The 17,987-nt window shown below is 38.5% G+C and overlaps 1 protein-coding gene across 1 annotated transcript in view; it reads right to left on the bottom strand.

The window, feature by feature from the left end:
* LRP2 (LDL receptor related protein 2) overlaps nt 1-17,987 on the bottom strand; it is a 196,433-nt gene that overhangs the window by 75,222 nt on the left and 103,224 nt on the right. The window contains exons 30-35 of the mRNA XM_077883566.1: nt 16,409-16,586; nt 13,862-13,990; nt 8,271-8,437; nt 7,389-7,532; nt 3,724-3,833; nt 1,789-1,966 (exon numbers count right to left, since the gene is read on the bottom strand). Coding sequence (XP_077739692.1) covers nt 1,789-1,966; nt 3,724-3,833; nt 7,389-7,532; nt 8,271-8,437; nt 13,862-13,990; nt 16,409-16,586 — 906 coding nt within the window. The remainder of the gene's footprint in view (nt 1-1,788; nt 1,967-3,723; nt 3,834-7,388; nt 7,533-8,270; nt 8,438-13,861; nt 13,991-16,408; nt 16,587-17,987) is intronic.

Below are 17,987 nucleotides of genomic sequence, written 5' to 3'. Positions count from 1 at the left end.
CATCCTCACCAACAATTCCTGCAATGGGACTATGAAACATGTTTTAATTCAATGACAAGATACCAAGATTGAATGGAGCAAAAGGTGGTGCTGTTATATTAGAACAGGTAACAAGTCTTAGTCAAAATGACTCTGATTAACTGGATAAAGAACTCACAAAAAAAATGAAGTTCCTAATGGGAAATGACAAGTTTGCTTCTAGATGAAAAATAAGCTATAGACAGAGGTGGTTTGATTTCATTCCAGAAACCTGTATCAAGTGCCTCCTCTGTGCTAGAATCTCAGCTGAGCACTGGTGAGAAAGATAAACGAGATTTGGCTCACCACCTCACCGGACAAGGCAATCCAACAGTTATAAGAGCAGGTTATGCCCTAGAAACGGACAGAAGTTCCAGAAAGCTAGAGCACAGGGAAGATAAGCTTAGGAGGGGGTTTAGAGGTAGTGATCAGGACCAGATTAGCTGGCCAACCTCAGCTTAAGTGTTTGGAGCTATTTCTCTAGGCTGAGCAGTGATCAAACCTATTTTTCGTGGATTTATAGAGACAACATGTCTCCATCACATAACTAAGGTTTATTACTGACAGCCATCATCTGATCACGGCTCAAGAGAAGTGGCTTAGTATGGAGGAGGTGGCAGAGAAAGGCTGGACCTGAGAAAAGAGGCACAGGACAGATTGCCAGTATTTTGTGATAATTAAAGAAGGACATGGTTATTAGAGTGAGGGGAAAGATGAGGGTTCTAACCTAGGAGACAAGATGGAGAGTCACACCATCAACAAGCTCACACACATCTGGAAAAGCAGAGCAGATGAAGAAATAGGAAGGGAGAGGAGTGGTGGGCACTGTCTGGGACATGCTAAGTTGTATACAGAAATCACACCATGTGACAAAGCCCTTTCATCATTGTATACAGGCATCAAAGTGCTTTCACACGTCACTACTTTTTTGATCCTTAAAGTTTGTCACCATTATATGTACGTATTAGGAGTGAAATTAGCACCGTTGAACTGATAACAAACTGAAAAATCAAACCTACTGTGCAATGTTACGGAGAGTATCAATGTGGAAAACATATCTGCAATCACTATTTAAAAAGCAGGGGAGAGACTGGCACACGTTCAGTACAACATCCATTGCAATATTTTAACTGACCAATAGTTATAACTGAGCATCTTCTAATGTGCCTTGTCCCAGTTTAATTGCATAAGCATGGAAGTGATGATCAAACATTATTTCTGTGAATGGATTAAATTCTATAGTTTCTGCTTCTTCTTGCAGAAAATAATGAACTCAACCTTGGAGTTAAAATTACCACTAAAGCGAGTTTTCCCATATGCATCAACCATGTCAAGACCTTAGAGACAGCATGTAGCTAGGACGGGATGCCATGTTCAAATCAAAAGCTTGGTAGTTTCATTTTTTTCCCTTATTCTTTACAAATGGAGAGCCTGGAGAACTTTCCAAGAAAAGCACTGAAAACACTAAAACTTGAATGGTTCTTAAAGGACAAAGAAGAAATGAGAAATGGAAATATTTTATCTTACAGAAAAGCAAAGGATGAGGGAAAAGGCAATGAACATTATTCTATAAGGAACTAGGGATATACTAGAAAAAAGGCACTTCAACTAGGGCAATATTTGCTCTAGCGAAAAAGGTTATTACAAGAAAGGGCAATAAAACACTGGCCCAAGTGGCCAAGTGAGATTGTTCAGGAACCACAGCCAGACAAGGAACAATCAGTATCAGCTACACAAGCTCAGCAGTAAAGACCAACAGGGTGTGCATACCACTCCTGTGCTGGTGACAGCCCAGTAGAGTTTCTGCTCCTTGATATCAAGGGTGATAAACTCCAGGTGTTCAAGGTTCCCAGTGAAGAGAACTTTTGGGAATGTGCCATCCATGTTAGCACTTGCAATCTTGGCAGGAACACCACTGTCTGTTCCTTGGTCCGACCAGTATAGTTTCCTATAACCATGAAAAACACAGGCATTTCATAAAACAGACAGTTTCATTCAATATATAAATGGAAAAAATAAGTGTATTTATCATCCTCAAAATGTGCACAATTCAATGGAGGAAGTCTGAAATGCTAATATCTTGAGACATGCAAAGTGGAGGAGTATTTAGCTGGCATTCTATCGATGTCTATATATTTCCTAGCTATTATTGGGGAAGAGGGCATTTAAATGGTATCTAAAATAGGATGCTAGCATCCTACATTAGTGAGGGAAACTTTACCTGGGTTGGATGGGTTGGAAGCTTATGACTAAGAAAAAGCCTACACCAATGGTCAATAATCCCTTTTAAAGAATCACACACTGTGCACTGTGAAGGACAAAGCGGATGTAAGAGTTGTCAAAAGTCCCTCCCTGCTCACCTCTCAGGCCAGTTATTTAATCCTTCTCCAAATTATCATCTAGTACAAGCCCAGCTACTTTCTTTTCTGATTTCTGTGATGAAAATGCAGTATTACCCACAAACCCTAATTGTCACACAGAGTTCCCAAATCCATAATTTGTTAAAACTTCACTAAAATATATGAAGGGTTGTTTTCCATGTCATTTGTGGGCATACCTTCTATATTTGAATCCAAGTGTCCATTCCTTTCTATCTCATCTGCTGCCATAGCCTAGGGAGACAATCCTTTTATCTCTTTTAATCCTCTTTCCCCTGCAAACCCCTTCGTTCCATCCCAGAAATCTCATCTTCAAGTCTAAACTTCCCTGCTTCTCAGTTTTCAAACTCTTGACATTCTCTGCTTTGACCAAACTCTCCCATCTCTTCCCTGCTCCTATTTTATTTCTTCCATTGAGCCTGTTCTTCACTCTTAAAACTCGCCTGCACTTCCAAACCTTCAGTCCCTCTCTGCCTGGACCTAATGCATAACTATTTTAGCAACATCCTTATTTATTTTCTTGATCTCCCATTGTGCTTATCTTGCTAATCTCTGGCCCTGAGTTCCTGTCATAATTTTCTCTCTCCTCTCAAATTCCAGGCTACCAAAAGTTTGCTGGACGAGGTCACAAAACTTCAGAGTTCACTAAAAATTTAAGCTACCTGACATTAGCTGAGAAACCTTCTCCCTAGCTGAACACTTTCTCCTAACTGGTCTCCCTGCCTCTGGCCTCTTCCACTCTGATCCTGACCCATCTTTCTGAAATACAAATTTGATTCTATCATTCCCTTCCTCCAAATTCCCAGATGGCTCCTTATTTCTCAAAAGAACAAAGTGCAACTCCTTAGCATGGTGACTTCAAAGTCCTTCCAGGATTTGTGCCCAGATGCCTTTAGTTTCCATCTTGTCAACCACCCCTAACTTGAACTCTGGTTTCAGACCTCCATGCCCTCATGCGAAACGCTGAAATGCTTCTGCACCTTCACTGCTCACTTGACCTCAAGAACCACTCCCCAGTTCCAACCTATTCTCTACTTAGGGGAAGCCTTCTAATCCTTCAAGTTCTTTTTTTTTCTTCAAGTTCTCTTTCAAATGTTATCTAGTCCAGCGTTGCTAATTTAAAGAACATAGAGCAAAACACAAATTACAGCCTTCATGCTAAATATGACTCAGAGCTATTTCTCTTTCTCATCCAGATCTGTATTTTTCAAAGGGTTGGCATATGAAACCAGAAAAGGTCCTAACTTTGAAATCTTCCATTTTATCAGGCATAATATTAACAAGAATGGTGCTGCATGGAAAACATGTGTCATTTATGAACACTCACCCATTAACAGGATCAACAGTTATGCCAACTGGACTACCAACTCCAAGAGCTGTCCCATCATTGGTAATCAGTGTTTTTCTGTATCTGACATCTCCCTGGAGTTTCAAGACCTGTAGCACAAAATCATTTATTAGAACTGAGTTTCATAAGGGGAAACAAAGAAAGCTGAGATGAAGGAGACCTTACACACACAACAAATTCCAAAGCGCGATTAGAAATGAATGGGAGGGTTTGTGTGAGATTCAGATAATCCCTAATTGCATTTCAGGGCTATGAGGAAATCAGCTCAATAGAAAGTGAGTATGAAAAGCAAAATCAGCCCTCAAATTCCTATTTCAATTCACCTCAAGTTTCAGGAGAGGGAATTTATATAGATAAAAGAAGGATTCAAATGAGTAAACATACAGATTCATTGCCTGAGAGAAACCACAAAAATGTCTTCAGAAAAAGATACAGGAAAACACCGGAAAGCAAATGGGAGCCCCACAAGCTCTCTGGCATCCCAATGATGGCCATGGCACCCAGTGGCCCATCACTGTAAACACAGTTGACCAAACAGTCCGAATTTACTCAAAGTGAATTCTGTGCCAGGTTAACAGCCAGAGTTACAATGCAAGAGTTCAAATCCCTGATCTTCTAGATGTGACTGAGGCAGGAAATTCACTTCTCTGATCTTAGTTTCTTTATTAGTAAGATGTGGATGATAATGGCACATTTTGCACGGAGCTATGAGATAATACATGTAAGGAGCTTAACACAGTGCCCAGTGTTGTGTTTCCTATCTTTTTTTTATTGGGCACTTATCATTATGTAACAGACATTATATTAAGCATTGTTGGATCAAATCCCCACAATACGTCTGTGAGATAGATACCCATATTACACAGGATGAAAGAGGCCTGGGGACATTTACTGAAGTTCTCAGGGTTATCTATTTTTAATTATTATTGCTGTACTTGTTTAAACTAATGTTAATAGAAAACTATGGGTTACTAGAATAAAAGCAGTTTTTTATAGGAATAAGGCTATTCTAATATGCACTTAAGAGAGTCTGAGAAGAGAAGCAGCTAGTAAGAAATTATAAGATGTATGTTGATTGCTGATTTGCACGAAGGTTTTTCTATAAAGTTTTTTAGATTATTTGTGTATCAGTGTTTACTTTTCTATCTTTGCCCTCTGTCTCTATATGTATTTTTTCCTCCCTCCTTCTCTTACACACACACACACACACACACACCTCTTTAATCCGTCACTCTTCTCTCTAAATTTTTTTCTCTCCTGTGTGGTATCTTTCTCTCTTTTTAATTTGCCTCTTTATGTCAAAATTTCTCTCCTTTTCCAGGGCCTAAGGATCTTTTTAGTTCAAAGGAAAGCTCTTTTGCTTGTTTTTTGGAATATATCAAATTCTCTCTCCCACAACATTCTGTACGCCTCTCTTTTCAGCTACAAAATTATATTTAGTGAATGGGCACACAGCTACCCCTAGTGGAAAACAATTTATTCAGTATTTCTTTCATTCTCAAATTTGAATTAAATATGAGTTACTCTTATGCTGGGGGTGGGGGGGATATTGTTCACGTTAAACAGTAAGTGATCACTCTGTGCCCTCACACAATCTAACATTCACCTGGGTCACCACTGATATCACCAAAGGAGAAAAATCAGTAAAAAACACTAAAAGGGCAACTTACCTTTGCATCGTTATTCTCATAGGTCCTCGGTGACTATTCTAAATATATTGGTGGTTTGAGGAAAACAAGGACTCTATATTGACAGGATTCCTTAGTGTCAAGAAGTACTTTTAGTTACTGACACCCCATTTTACAGATATGAAAGCAGAGGATCAGATAAGATAAGTAAATTGTCCAAGGTCAAATACTTGTGAATGGAGGAAATACTGTGCTGTCCCCAGTCACAAAATGCATTTTTATATCTGAGTCTTTATCAAGTGTTTTTCTCTGTCTGGGAGGCCTATTCTCTACTTCTTCAGTTGGCAGAAATGGTCATCTTCCAGGATGCAGTTCACAAGTAACTGGTTCTCCTGTCATTTCTCCTCTGCCCCTTACCCATATACACATTCGCATGTACACACACAAATTCACACACTCACTCCACAGTTATTCCGTTACCCAGTGCCTTTTCATTGTACCTAATACTGATGGAGGAAACATGTTCCCAGCTTTTGGAAAACTATCAATTTAAAAGGGAAGCTCCCCATTTACAAAGCAAGAGACCAAAAAACAAGGGTAGGAACATATTAATTGTCATTCAGAATGAAGATGTACTAAGCAGATGTGCACTTGGAATTAAGGGTTTGAAGCAGTCAACTGTGCCAATGTTTTGATGGGAGAGAGATATTTTTACTTGAGGTTATGAAAAAACACCTCTTGTCACTGTCAAGGGGGGTTACAGCAGGCGGGACTCCTGAAGTTCTCATTTATAACAAGGCAAAGTCAGAACACTGCCTAGGAATCAGGGCAGTGAAGCTGACCGTTGAAGCCAATTTCTTGAATTATGTAAAATTCAGGTTCTTATCTGAACAACAAAGGGCTCGAACCAGATGAGCCTCCAAGAGTCTGTTCATGTTAAGAGCTGACGATTCTATCTGGCTTGAGATATTTCAGAGGTTAGCAATTGTAGGGATTGCAAAATGTCCCCCTCGTTGTGAATGTTTACTACCGTTGCCTCCCCTCGGGAATGTTATGAAAATTTAATGAGACCCTGTTTATGGAAAGACCTTTGTAAACTGGAAGCACTGTTCTGACCATCAGAGAAGCACTTCCCCTGTCCAATCTGCTCTAACTCAGCCACTTGACTATATGCGCCTTCCTCACCTTCATTCAGCATCTGTCTTTCTGATTACTCCACAGAGAACCAGTTGAGCAGCAGGTGCCTCTGCCAGAGCAGTGAACTGTCACTCTCCAGAGCCTTGCTAATGAACTGCCCCACTCGCAAGACTACCACCCCCCCATCCTTCTTTAGAAATTTTCACTTTCAAAATTAGGAATTAATAGTCCCTTACATGTTTTAACTTTTTCCTAGAATGGAGCAAACCAATACTAGTTGAGTTACCTCTGATTTACTTCATGTGATTGCATACAGGTACCTCATCTAGAATTTCTTCTGGGAATTGAAGTAAAAAGAACACTTATCGCGACGAGAAAAGTATCAAAGGAATTAGAATCAAGTTTCGACTTTCTGTTTCACTGTTAGAAAAACTGTATGGAGCCATAGAAAGATTTCCATCTTAGAACAGAGGTAACCTATAAACTTGGTTTGGACTGAAATAGCGTTACAGACTTGATGAGGAAAGATAGGAAAAATTTCCTACCTACCATATTCTTCCATACTTAATGCTGAATTCCTTACGAGATTTTTCAATTATCTTTTTATATATTTTTACAGACTTCTAAAGTCCTTTTATATGAACAAGTTAGTATTGATGCCTAGGAGGAAAATAAAATAGAGGAGTAGAAAGTTCCAATAATTTATTTCTAAGGTGGATTTACTCCTCTACTTCTAAGACTTACAGTTCATACAGATAGCTCCTCCCATTTGCTTCCTGCAGAAAAATAATTTCAAAATCTAGGAGAGCATATCCTGAGAATAGCTGTTACATGCATCAAAAACCAGTGTTTGTAGGAATAGTATTACGGAATCATTACCTCAATTGATGGAGTTCCAGGATTGGTGTAATAAAAGTTTCTTGATATCCAATCTAAGGCCAGGCTCATGGAAGACCCCAACCTCGATAGAGAAACTAATACTGTCCTGTTGGTGCCATCTGTCTTTACTCTGTGAATTTCACCCTGGAGAGAAAGACAAGGAGAGGTGAGCTATTTCATGGCCACAGCTTCTACATGGAAGCGCTTTCTTCTCTGCCAGCTGCTATGTTTCTCATTTGTAAGAGAGGGGTAAATTCTCTTTGCCCCTTCCCCATCCTCACAGCTTTCTCCTCCAAAGGGTGAGCTCCGATAGAAAGGGAACCGAAGGAGTGCTCTCTTTATCCTGGAGGCAAAGATGCTGATGAAGACCCCAGCAGCCACATCAAATGCTTTCCTGGAACTCCTTCAGAGAACTACTGCTTTTTGTCTTGAGTTATGATCATTTTTATGTTCATCCAATATCTTCTACTAGCCTAAAGCTCCTTAAGAGCAAGTTTTGTTACTGCTTCTTCTTGGTATGTATTCTACAGCAGAGGTCATTAATTCAGCGCAAAGCAAATAGTAGGCACTTAATAAATACTTGCTGGCTGAATAAAGAAATAATATTCAATAGCTTAAATGTGCTTATTATCTGATCTTTGCTCTAGGCCAGCCTCTTATATTCACCCTTCACTGAGTCAAAAAAAACTTAGTGGTACTATATGTTAATTAACTGAATTTAAAAATAATTAAATTAAAAAAAAACTTAGTGGTAAATTAATTTATTTCTGGATCATTTCCCTTTTATCCACCCAGCAAAAGTTTGCTTATAAAGAAGGCATTGGTACAGGTAGGTTCTTTTGAAGAACAAGTTATATACTTTGAATGTTACTCAAAACTTACTGGATTCTCAACCCAATAGATGAACTGCTCCGAGTCATCAAATTCAACATCATAACCGTTCATCACCCCTGCTATGGGGACCATAGCATCGTTGCTCTTCACCTCAGGATTAAGGGAGATTCCAAAAATTATACTGTGTCTTACGGTTATTAAGAAAGGTTGATCATCTGTGAAAATAGAAGAATATCAGTCAAAATTATATCCCATTATTCCCAGACATGTAGAGTAATGGAAGGCAGTGGATTGTTATCTCATAGGATGAGATGACCTTGCAGCTTTGCAGCAATAAATATCATAGATGGTACATATTTCATCAAACAATCTAGGGCCTTGGATCAAGTTTCAGAGGGCTGTCAGGGCATCAGGCCTCCAACTCTACATACAATGTTCCTGGACTTCCTTCTGCTCCCGGCAGATGAGTATTTACCTTATTCTTCGTGAATTCCTTGCTTATGCTAAAAAAGCATCTGTTTGTTAAGCATCACAATTTGCACATAGATAAACCTCACTAGTACCCAATAATTCATGAAAAAGAGACTTGGATTTGGGGGGAAAATGTGAAAGAAAACATATGGACTATTCTTCATATGGAAATTTATTAGTTTTAATATTATCAAGTGGGGCCTAGTGTTTATTACACACTTTAACTACTAAATAAATCCCATTTATAATCTCCCCAATTGTTGTTTGACCAACGGCTATCTTCTGCACTTGATTCTAACTCCCAAAGGGCAGTAACTATGTCTGATTTATTATCATATCCTCAAACCTGACATGTAATAGTTGCCAATAAATATTTGCTAACTAAATGAATGACCACATAAATGAATAAATGGATGCATAAATGAATATGCAAAATTCTCTAAATTCTCTGTCTGTCTTCTAAAATTCTCAAGAGTGGGACGTGTAGGTGGCTTTGGTCAGTTGGGTGTCTACCTTCAGCTTGGGTCATGATCCCAGGGTCCTGGCATTGAGCCCTGCATCGGGCTCCCACCCTCAGCAGAAAGTCTGCTTCTCCCTCTTCTCTCTGTGCTCTCTCACTATCTCTGTTTCCTTCTCTCAAATAAAATTTAAAAAACTAAAGTATATAAACAAACAAAAAGTTCTCAAAAGTATCTCTACCTTGCAACTTAAACATCCTGATAATTTCTTATTCAAACTATCAGTTCACTTAACCTCCTTAACAAGAAATAAGATCCTTTTTCAAAGATAATCTTTATCCTAGCTATAGTCTCTTTATCAAAAAATCTAAATTGATGAAACTCATGAGTGGGGTTTTATTTATACTTATCTCTAAAAAGGAAAACTGGAATGAGAGTTTTGTGGTATGAAGACATCTACATAAAATATATCACAATTAAGCAAAATTAAAATGATTAATCATTGCATAATTTTCATCTGCTAAAAATGATGTTTTCATTACTTTAATAATCTGGAAAGCTTAAGATCTTCAAAGGGATTACTTTGGTTCTTTACTTATTTTAACACCTTATTAGCTTTTCCTTGTTCCTGGTGTTTCTATTACTAAAAATAATTTAGAATTTATTAACCTACTAAACATTTAGAGTAAATATTGCCAACAATTAATGCTGCATATTTTACAAGTCCTACAATATACAGCATTAAGTCTTTTCCAATAAATCTGCAAAGTTGTCTTCTACTGAGGCCAAAGCAGCTTGCAGGGGCTATGTGAGAGTTTAACTCACAAGTCTGTTCTCTCTCAACTGCTCCACATTGTCTCTCTTCTGAACAAATGCAATAGCCATAAATAATCACCCCTATTTATTGTGAATATGTGCCACATAGTATGCACTAAATATTATCTCATTTGATTTATCTCCCTAAAGCTTCATAATCCTGTTTGTTAGGTCATTATCTATCTCCACCCACCAAACTTTCAAATAAGGCACAAAGAAATTAAGCAATTTAACCGAGGTCACAAGGCCAGGTCCTCAGATTCCAAAACTTATGTTCTTTTTTTTTTAAGATTTTATTTATTTAAAATAAATAATAATCAATTATACGAGGATGACTTGGAGAGAGACAGAGAGACAGAGAGAGACAGAGACACAGGCAGAGGGAGAAGTAGGCTCCATGCAGGGTGCCTGACATGGGACTAGATTCCAGGTCTCCAGGATCACACCCTGGGCTGAAGGAGGTGCTAAACCTCTGAGCCACCAGCTGCCCCAAAACTTATGTTCTTAATCACTACTCTGCAAAAAGTGCAGGCCAAGTACCAGTTATCGAATATCAAATTACCGCTCATTCCATTTCATTTAACTGCAGTAATATACTATGAAAACTATTAGGAGTTTGGATGTACCTTGAAATTATATTAATTATATTAAGATATTTAATTATTTATTCATTTTTTATTTTAATTATTTATTTTCCTTTTGCTGAAGTCTCAACCAAAGCTCTGTTTAGGGCCTATAAAACTATATCCATCAAACATGGGCCTTCTGGATTTGTCCAAGAAGCTCTTCTCTCAAGCTCTTTGGCCAGTATTCCTTTGTAAAAGGGCTGTGTCTCGGGCCCTTGATCTGATTACTGCTGGTGTATTTGAGAGGGCTGCCCACTAATGACCATTTATGGGCAATCAACCAGAGGGTGGGGTGTCATTTAGTGCTGTGCTGACAAAAGGTGTGAGAGAGCCAAGGTCAAAAATGATGCCAGGGTAGCGCTATATAAAGCTGACCGTTGAGACAAGTGGCATAAAGGAGGGTACACTTTGTGGGAAACAAAAAAGGAGTGATTTTATGATACTATACAGCAATAAAGGAGCAAATGGCTGAAAAACACAGCACTGAAGATGGAGCAAAAAAGGTTACTGGAGGGCTTGTCATTCACTCAAAAATCACTCCGTGCTACTGCATGCTACAGGCAGTGAACACCTATGAACAAATCAGGTGAAGGTTTAATCCTCAAGGAACTTAGAGTCTACAGAACAAGGCAAAGTATATAGACCCTTAGGATCTCCAGTCATAATGGCCTCAAAGGAAGATGCACAGAAGTACCTGGGGTTGGTAGGATTTCAGGAGGAAGTGACTTTTAAGCCATCATAGGACAGCATGGCTCTCACTCTTTTGAAATAAAAATCATTTCTTCATTTTCATTCTTTATGTCATGATCCCATTCAGATTAGTGTTACAGAGCACAAAAGTACAGAGACAGCAGTCAGGAATGGGAAATTGGTGATGTAATTGAAGAGCACCATTTATTACTCCCTAACAAGGTCCTCCGTAATTCAGACCTTGCACTAACTGACCAGTGCCTCAACCTTTCCACCAGTGTGCAAACAATGTTTTCTTCTTTCATTGTCACATAGTCACTGAAACAATTGCCTTGTGTCCCTCAGACAGTTAGAAACCTGTTTTGGATTTCAGGTTGTTTATTGTAGAGGATGCTGGGGAGATGTTTTGGTTTGCTTCTTGTTTATGTATTTGTTTTTTGGCATTGTGGAGAACATATTTTCTAAAGAATAAAAAGCTAGTTCATACAGAGAAAGTTCTGTTTTAAATTTTATAACATGAAATTAGGGGAAAAAATAGCTCGTAATTCCATTACCCAACTATAACCACTATTTGTGCTCATATGCATTGTTTTCCAGATCTTTCTATTCTTTTTTTTTTTTTTTTAAGATTTTACTTACTTATTTAGAGAAAGAAAGAGCGTATGAGGTGGAGGAGGGGCAGAAGGAAAGGGAGAGAGAGAATCTCAAACAGACTTTGTGCTGAGCACAGAGCCCATCTCGGGGCTTCATCCCACGACGCTGAGATCCAGACCTGGGTCGACATCCAAAGTCAGACGCTCAACCCACTGAGCCACCCAGGCACCCCTTTCAGACCTTTTTAATGCATATTTTTCCATGGCCAATACTAAACAGTATCTGCTTTTTCACTTAACCTTATCACATAAGCACTTCCAAAGATATTCCAGACACTTGGTAAACAATATTTTAAAAGCTATTTAACTCGTAAATCAAGTAAAATGTTTTCATCCATAAATGTTAACAAGTCTTTTAAAGCTTCTTATTGAAAAAAATGTGCAACTTTGTTTTTAGTTAACATATATTGGCATTAAGTTACCCAACTGGTACTCAGAAATCAGTTGAGAAATGCTAAGAAAGTTTCACTTCAGTAAAGTCAGCCATGGAAAACCACTAGTGGAATTATTTGAGAAACAACAAAAGCTACTATTTAGATATCAATCACCATCAGATAGTAATATTGATTACACCAATCCTCAATGCACAGTTCAATGATCTTTGTGTGGTGAAAGAATGCTTTGTATCCAAAATGTCTATAGCCCAGTTTAATCTTCTGCTGAAAGACTCAGAGGACACACTAAATTAAACAATGTCAACAAGGATTAGGTGCATAATAAGTCTCTGAAGAAAAACAGCAAATGCCAATCCCTTTGTAAGCATTACCAATAATTAAAATCTTTCATCATGAAAGTATCATTGCAAAATATTATATCTTGGTGGAATTCGATTTTCAGTAAACCTACATCTGCAAAATCTGTAAACACCATTAATTTCCTGGATTCAGCATAAATTTTCCACTTGAAAACTAACTTTCCCTCTAGACTAGGATACAATTTTCTCTTAGCTTAAGAATTTTTATCATTAAATATTTAATTTTAACTTCTCTGCAATCATTTTTGTCAGTACCAAACCACATTCACTCCACTGAGAAATGAAAAGAACTTGTATTTAGAAAAACTTTTCAGATTTTCAAGCAAAAGGTGAATGACTTTTAAAAAGACTTTATTATGTATCTAGTACATACTCTGGCAGAAATATCTTTTGCGGATTAACTGTATCTTTCCCTTTTGTTCTTACTCCCTAAAGTACTTTAGTATAATTCTCTGCATACATTTCTATCAACCTAGTAAAATATCTAGGGTGAGATGAAGATTAAATTGCTCCAATAGTCACTTACATTTTTCACACAAAGAAAACTCATTTTTAAACTACCAGAAGACCTATGCTAGAACATTCATCATTGACTACGATAACAATAAAAACAGATAAGGAACCTGGAAAATAAAGCCATATACAAGTGTCAAGAAGTTTTACTTCTTAAGTACAGAATTTGGAACTTCCTATTATCATAGCTTGTCTAAGTATAACCAGGTAAGAGAAAATGTGAGGTTAAAGATTATTGAATCAGGGATCCCTGGGTGGCGCAGCCGTTTAGCGCCTGCCTTTGGCCCAGGGCGCGATCCTGGAGACCCGGGATTGAATCCCATGTCAGGCTCCGGGTGCATGGAGCCTGCTTCTCCCTCTGCCTATGTCTCTGCCTCTCTCTCTCTCACTGTGTGCCTATCATAAATAAAAATTAAAAAAAATTAAAAAAAAAAAAGATTATTGAATCACATGCACACATAATATGGGCTTCACATACAGAAACTATGTTACAGCTGAGATGTTCACTTCAATCACCGCAGAGAGCATATACTCCAGATACTCGCTGAATCAAAGGGAACACAGCACACATTCCATTAGCAAGTGGCTTGAGATGACACTGCTTTGCTAAACTATGGAGAATTTCACTTTCAGGGCACACATAAAGGACATACTGTACCTTTCAAGCAAGTCACAGAATCATGAGAAAGACTCCATCCCGAAGGACAAGCACAGGAATAAAGGTGTGGCCTCTGTGAGGAAAGTAAGCATAGATGGCTGCAGGAGGAAGAAGCACATGAATTTTCACCTGTAATAGAAAAAGAAAAGAAGAAAACATTAGTGAATGGAAGACTTCTGACATTAAAGTGTACAAAATGATCTGAACAAGAAAATGTGGTATATGCACTATAATATCATTCAGCCATAAAAAAGAAGAATATCTTGCCATTTGCAACAGCATGGATGGACCTTCAAGGCGCTTACACTAAGTGAAATAAGTCAGAAAGAGAAAGACAAATAGTACATGATCTCACTCATATGTGAAATCTAAGAAAAACCAAATTCATGGAGAGAACAAATTGGCGGTTGCCAGATGCATGGAGTAGATGGTAGGCAAAATGGATAAAGGTGGTCAAAAGGTAAAAACTTCCAATTATAAGATAAATTATCCTAGGATGTGATTTACAGTATGATGACTATAGTTAACAATACTGTATTATATATTTTTAAAGTAGTTAAGAGAGTAGATCTTAAAAATTCTCATCATACACAAACTTTGTAACTTCATATAATGGTGGATATTCACTAAACTCATTGTCTTGGTCACTTCATAATATATACATATATATTAAGTCATTATCTTGTATACCTAAAAATACAATGTTATATGTCAAATTTCTCCCAACACAAATAAATAAATAAAATTTTAAATGTGCAGTCATGCTGTTATTGTCCTCCTAAAGACCCCCAGTTGAGACACAAGTACCTTAAGGTACCTCTGTTGGTTTGGTTTCTTGTTTTTCCTAAACTGCTCTACTCATCATGCCTTCAACACAAGATTCATAAGAGGAACAAAAGAGAAATGACTTGCCCAAGGTCACAGACCAATCCTGTCTATAACCAGATTATGAACAAATAGCCACTGAGTAACTCGGAGCTTAGTAATAGAAATATGATGCCAAATAATATGTGTCTCCTTGCCTGATCTAAGGGATCTTTTTACAGTAACTGAAATCAATGTGCATATTCCCTTTGTGACCTTGACATTTTACCCACTGTTGTCTAAGTTTTGGACAGTAATCTTTAGATAGTAATCTTTTATTTTTCTATTGATGACATCTTTGTGTGTCTCTGCTTTTTAAAATAAGGGATCCTAGGATGCCTGGGTGGCTCAGTGGTTGAGTGTCTGCCTTCAGTTCAGGGCATGATCCTGGGGTCCTGGGACTGAATCCTGCATTGGGTTCCCCACAGAGACCCTCCTTTTCCCTCTGCCTATGTCTCTGCCCCTCTTTGTGACTATCATGAATAAGTAAATAAAATCTTTTCTAAAAAAAATAATGTAAGGGGGTAGCCCCGGTGGCACAGAAGCTTAGCGCCACCTACAGCCCAGGGCGTGATCCTAGAATACCAGGGATTGAGTCCCACGTCAGGCTCTCTGCATGGGGCCTGCTTCTCCCTCTGCTTGCGTCTCTGCCTCTCTCTCTCTCTCTCTGTGTCTCTATGAATAAATAAATTTTAAAAAAATAATAATAATATAAGGGAACCTGTGTACATCCCAAGCTCACAGGATGTTCTCTAGATAGATCTTTTATGTTCTTACTACACATGTTGCATTAGATTCATTAATTCATTCATTCACTCAAATAATGTTCACTATGTACCAAACACCATTCTAAGCAGTGACAATACTGTAAACATGGGGCAGATATTCTAAGAAAGGGAGACAGAATTAAACTCATAAATTATGTGATTTTAAGATGTGAAGGTAATGAGCCAAAGAATTACGAGAGGGGTAAGCTATTTTAGATAGGGTAGTCAAGGGCCACCGAAGAACATTTGAGAGAATCCTAAATGAGATTGAAGAGGCAACTCAAGCAGAAATCTGGAGGAGGGGTGTTCCAGGTAGTAGAAAGGACTGGTGCAAAAATTCAGAAGTAGGAAGTAGCCTGGTATGCTTCTGGACCAAAATGAAGTCCAGCGTGGCAACAGTAAATGGAGAAGAGACAAAAAAAAAAAAAGGCCATCATTCTGAAGAATGATGAGAAAGCACTGCAGGGGTTGGGGAGAGTAGTTGTTTGTTTTTTAAGAGTGAATATTAAATGAAGATTCATCAACTCATCCCTCTTCCCACCAGAAAGAACACTACCAATGCCAAATTTTTAAATGACTTTGCCACACATACCATACATTTAGGATGACTTGGAGTGGCTGCATCACAGCACCTACAGGGCACTGGTGCCATAATAAATGAGTCCTGAGACTATCACAGAGACAGTAGCCAATTGCTGAATAAAACAACACAATTTATATCTACTGTTGTTACACACAAGATTTTAGTTTACTGAGGTGAAAAAAAGTAATGGAAATGTTAGGACTGGGTGGTTGGAAAAGAAAGGAAAGAAAATGTACTGCCCAAACAAATAGGTCTGCAACATTGTACATTCAGCATTCCCAGAACAAGTGTTTTCCAAGCTAATTCCCAGGCAGATGTCTCTGTATTACTTACCATCTGGTTGTTTCACAGGATGAACTGCAACAACCCCAAGGGGCTGAGGAACATTACGAATTATGACTGACTGGTTCCCACCATGCCACTTATTGGCTTGAACAACCTGATAAGTAGAGCGGTCTGTCCAGTACACAGAATCTTCAAAGAGAGTTAGGGCATAGGGATGTCGCAGAATCTGTGAAGCCAAAGAGAACAATGAGACTTTGCCCAGAAATAAAAACCAAAGTGAACAATGTAGGAAAGGACATCTGCCCAAGAAGATGGGTTCCTCTTTAGCATTTAATTATTTAATAAGGACATGGGGAAGTCATTGGTCGAGAGACAAAAAATGCACTGCTTAACCTATATATATATCCCATTATACCACTCTAAATTCTTTCACCTATGTGTGTCATTTAGTCTTCCTTTTTACTCTGGTAATTATACTGGGCATCCATTTTTCAAATGAAAGCAACATTGAAGTGCAGAAATTAAGGTCACTCATCGGGATCCATTATTTCCAAGCCTTAGTCCCCATCCCATTATCACTACTCTTTATCCAGTGCAATTTCTGCCACTCATAGATTCATATGAACCCTTGAAGGTAGGGAGACCCTGGCAAGTTCCCTTAAAGCCACAGAATTATAAACAATGACAATTTTATTATTTTTTAGATTTATTTATTTTAGAGAGAGAGCATGAGCAGGGGGAGGGGCAGGGCCAGAGACAGAGAAGACTCCCTTTGAGCACAGAGCTCAATGAGGGGCTTGATCTCAGGCCCTGAGCCACCCTGGCACCCCAACAATGACAATTTAATTTTTTTAAGATTTTATTTATTTATTCATGAAAGACACACAGAGAGAGGCAAACACATAGGCAGAGGGAGAAGCAGGATCCGTGTGGGGAGCCTGATGCAGGTCTTGATCCCAGGACCCCAGGATTATGACTTGAGCCAAAGACAGACGCTCAACCACTGAGCCATCCAGGTGCCACAATGACAATTTTAAACTTAAGTCAGTGGGCAGTCCGGGTGGCACAGCAGTTTAGCACACCCTTCAGCCCAAGGCCCGATCCTGGAGTCCTGGGATCAAGTCCGGTGTCAGGCTCCCTGCATGGAGCCTGCTTCTCCCTCTGCCTGTGTCTCTGCCTCTCTCTCTCTCTCTCTCTCTCTCTCCCTCTCCCCCTGTCTCTCATGAATAAATAAATAAAAATATTTTTTTAAAAAATTAAATAAATAAATAAATAAATAAAGGTCAGTAACAGCTTTTGATAATACATTATTTTCTGTTTTCCCATTTAACTTGTGAAAATAAATTCACCAGAATTTTCTGCATAAAAATTAACATATAGAATTGTTGAATCAGCTTCTCCCTCTATGTCTCTGCCTCTTTCTGTGTGTCTTTCATGAATAAATAAATAAAATCTTTAAAAAAAGAAAAATTGTTGAATCAACATTGAATACCTAAAACCAATTAGAGTTGTATATCAATTATACTCCAGGGCAGCCCCGGTGGCGCAGCAGTTTGGCACTGCCTGCAGCCTGAGGTGTGATCCTGGAGACCCGGAATCGAGTCCCACATCGGGCTCCCTGCATGGA

This window comes from Canis aureus, chromosome 34 (assembly GCF_053574225.1).
Source record: "Canis aureus isolate CA01 chromosome 34, VMU_Caureus_v.1.0, whole genome shotgun sequence".
Taxonomy (NCBI): domain Eukaryota; kingdom Metazoa; phylum Chordata; class Mammalia; order Carnivora; family Canidae; genus Canis; species Canis aureus.
Note: the sequence above shows the minus strand (reverse complement) of the source record. Positions and strands in the feature narration are given on the sequence as shown.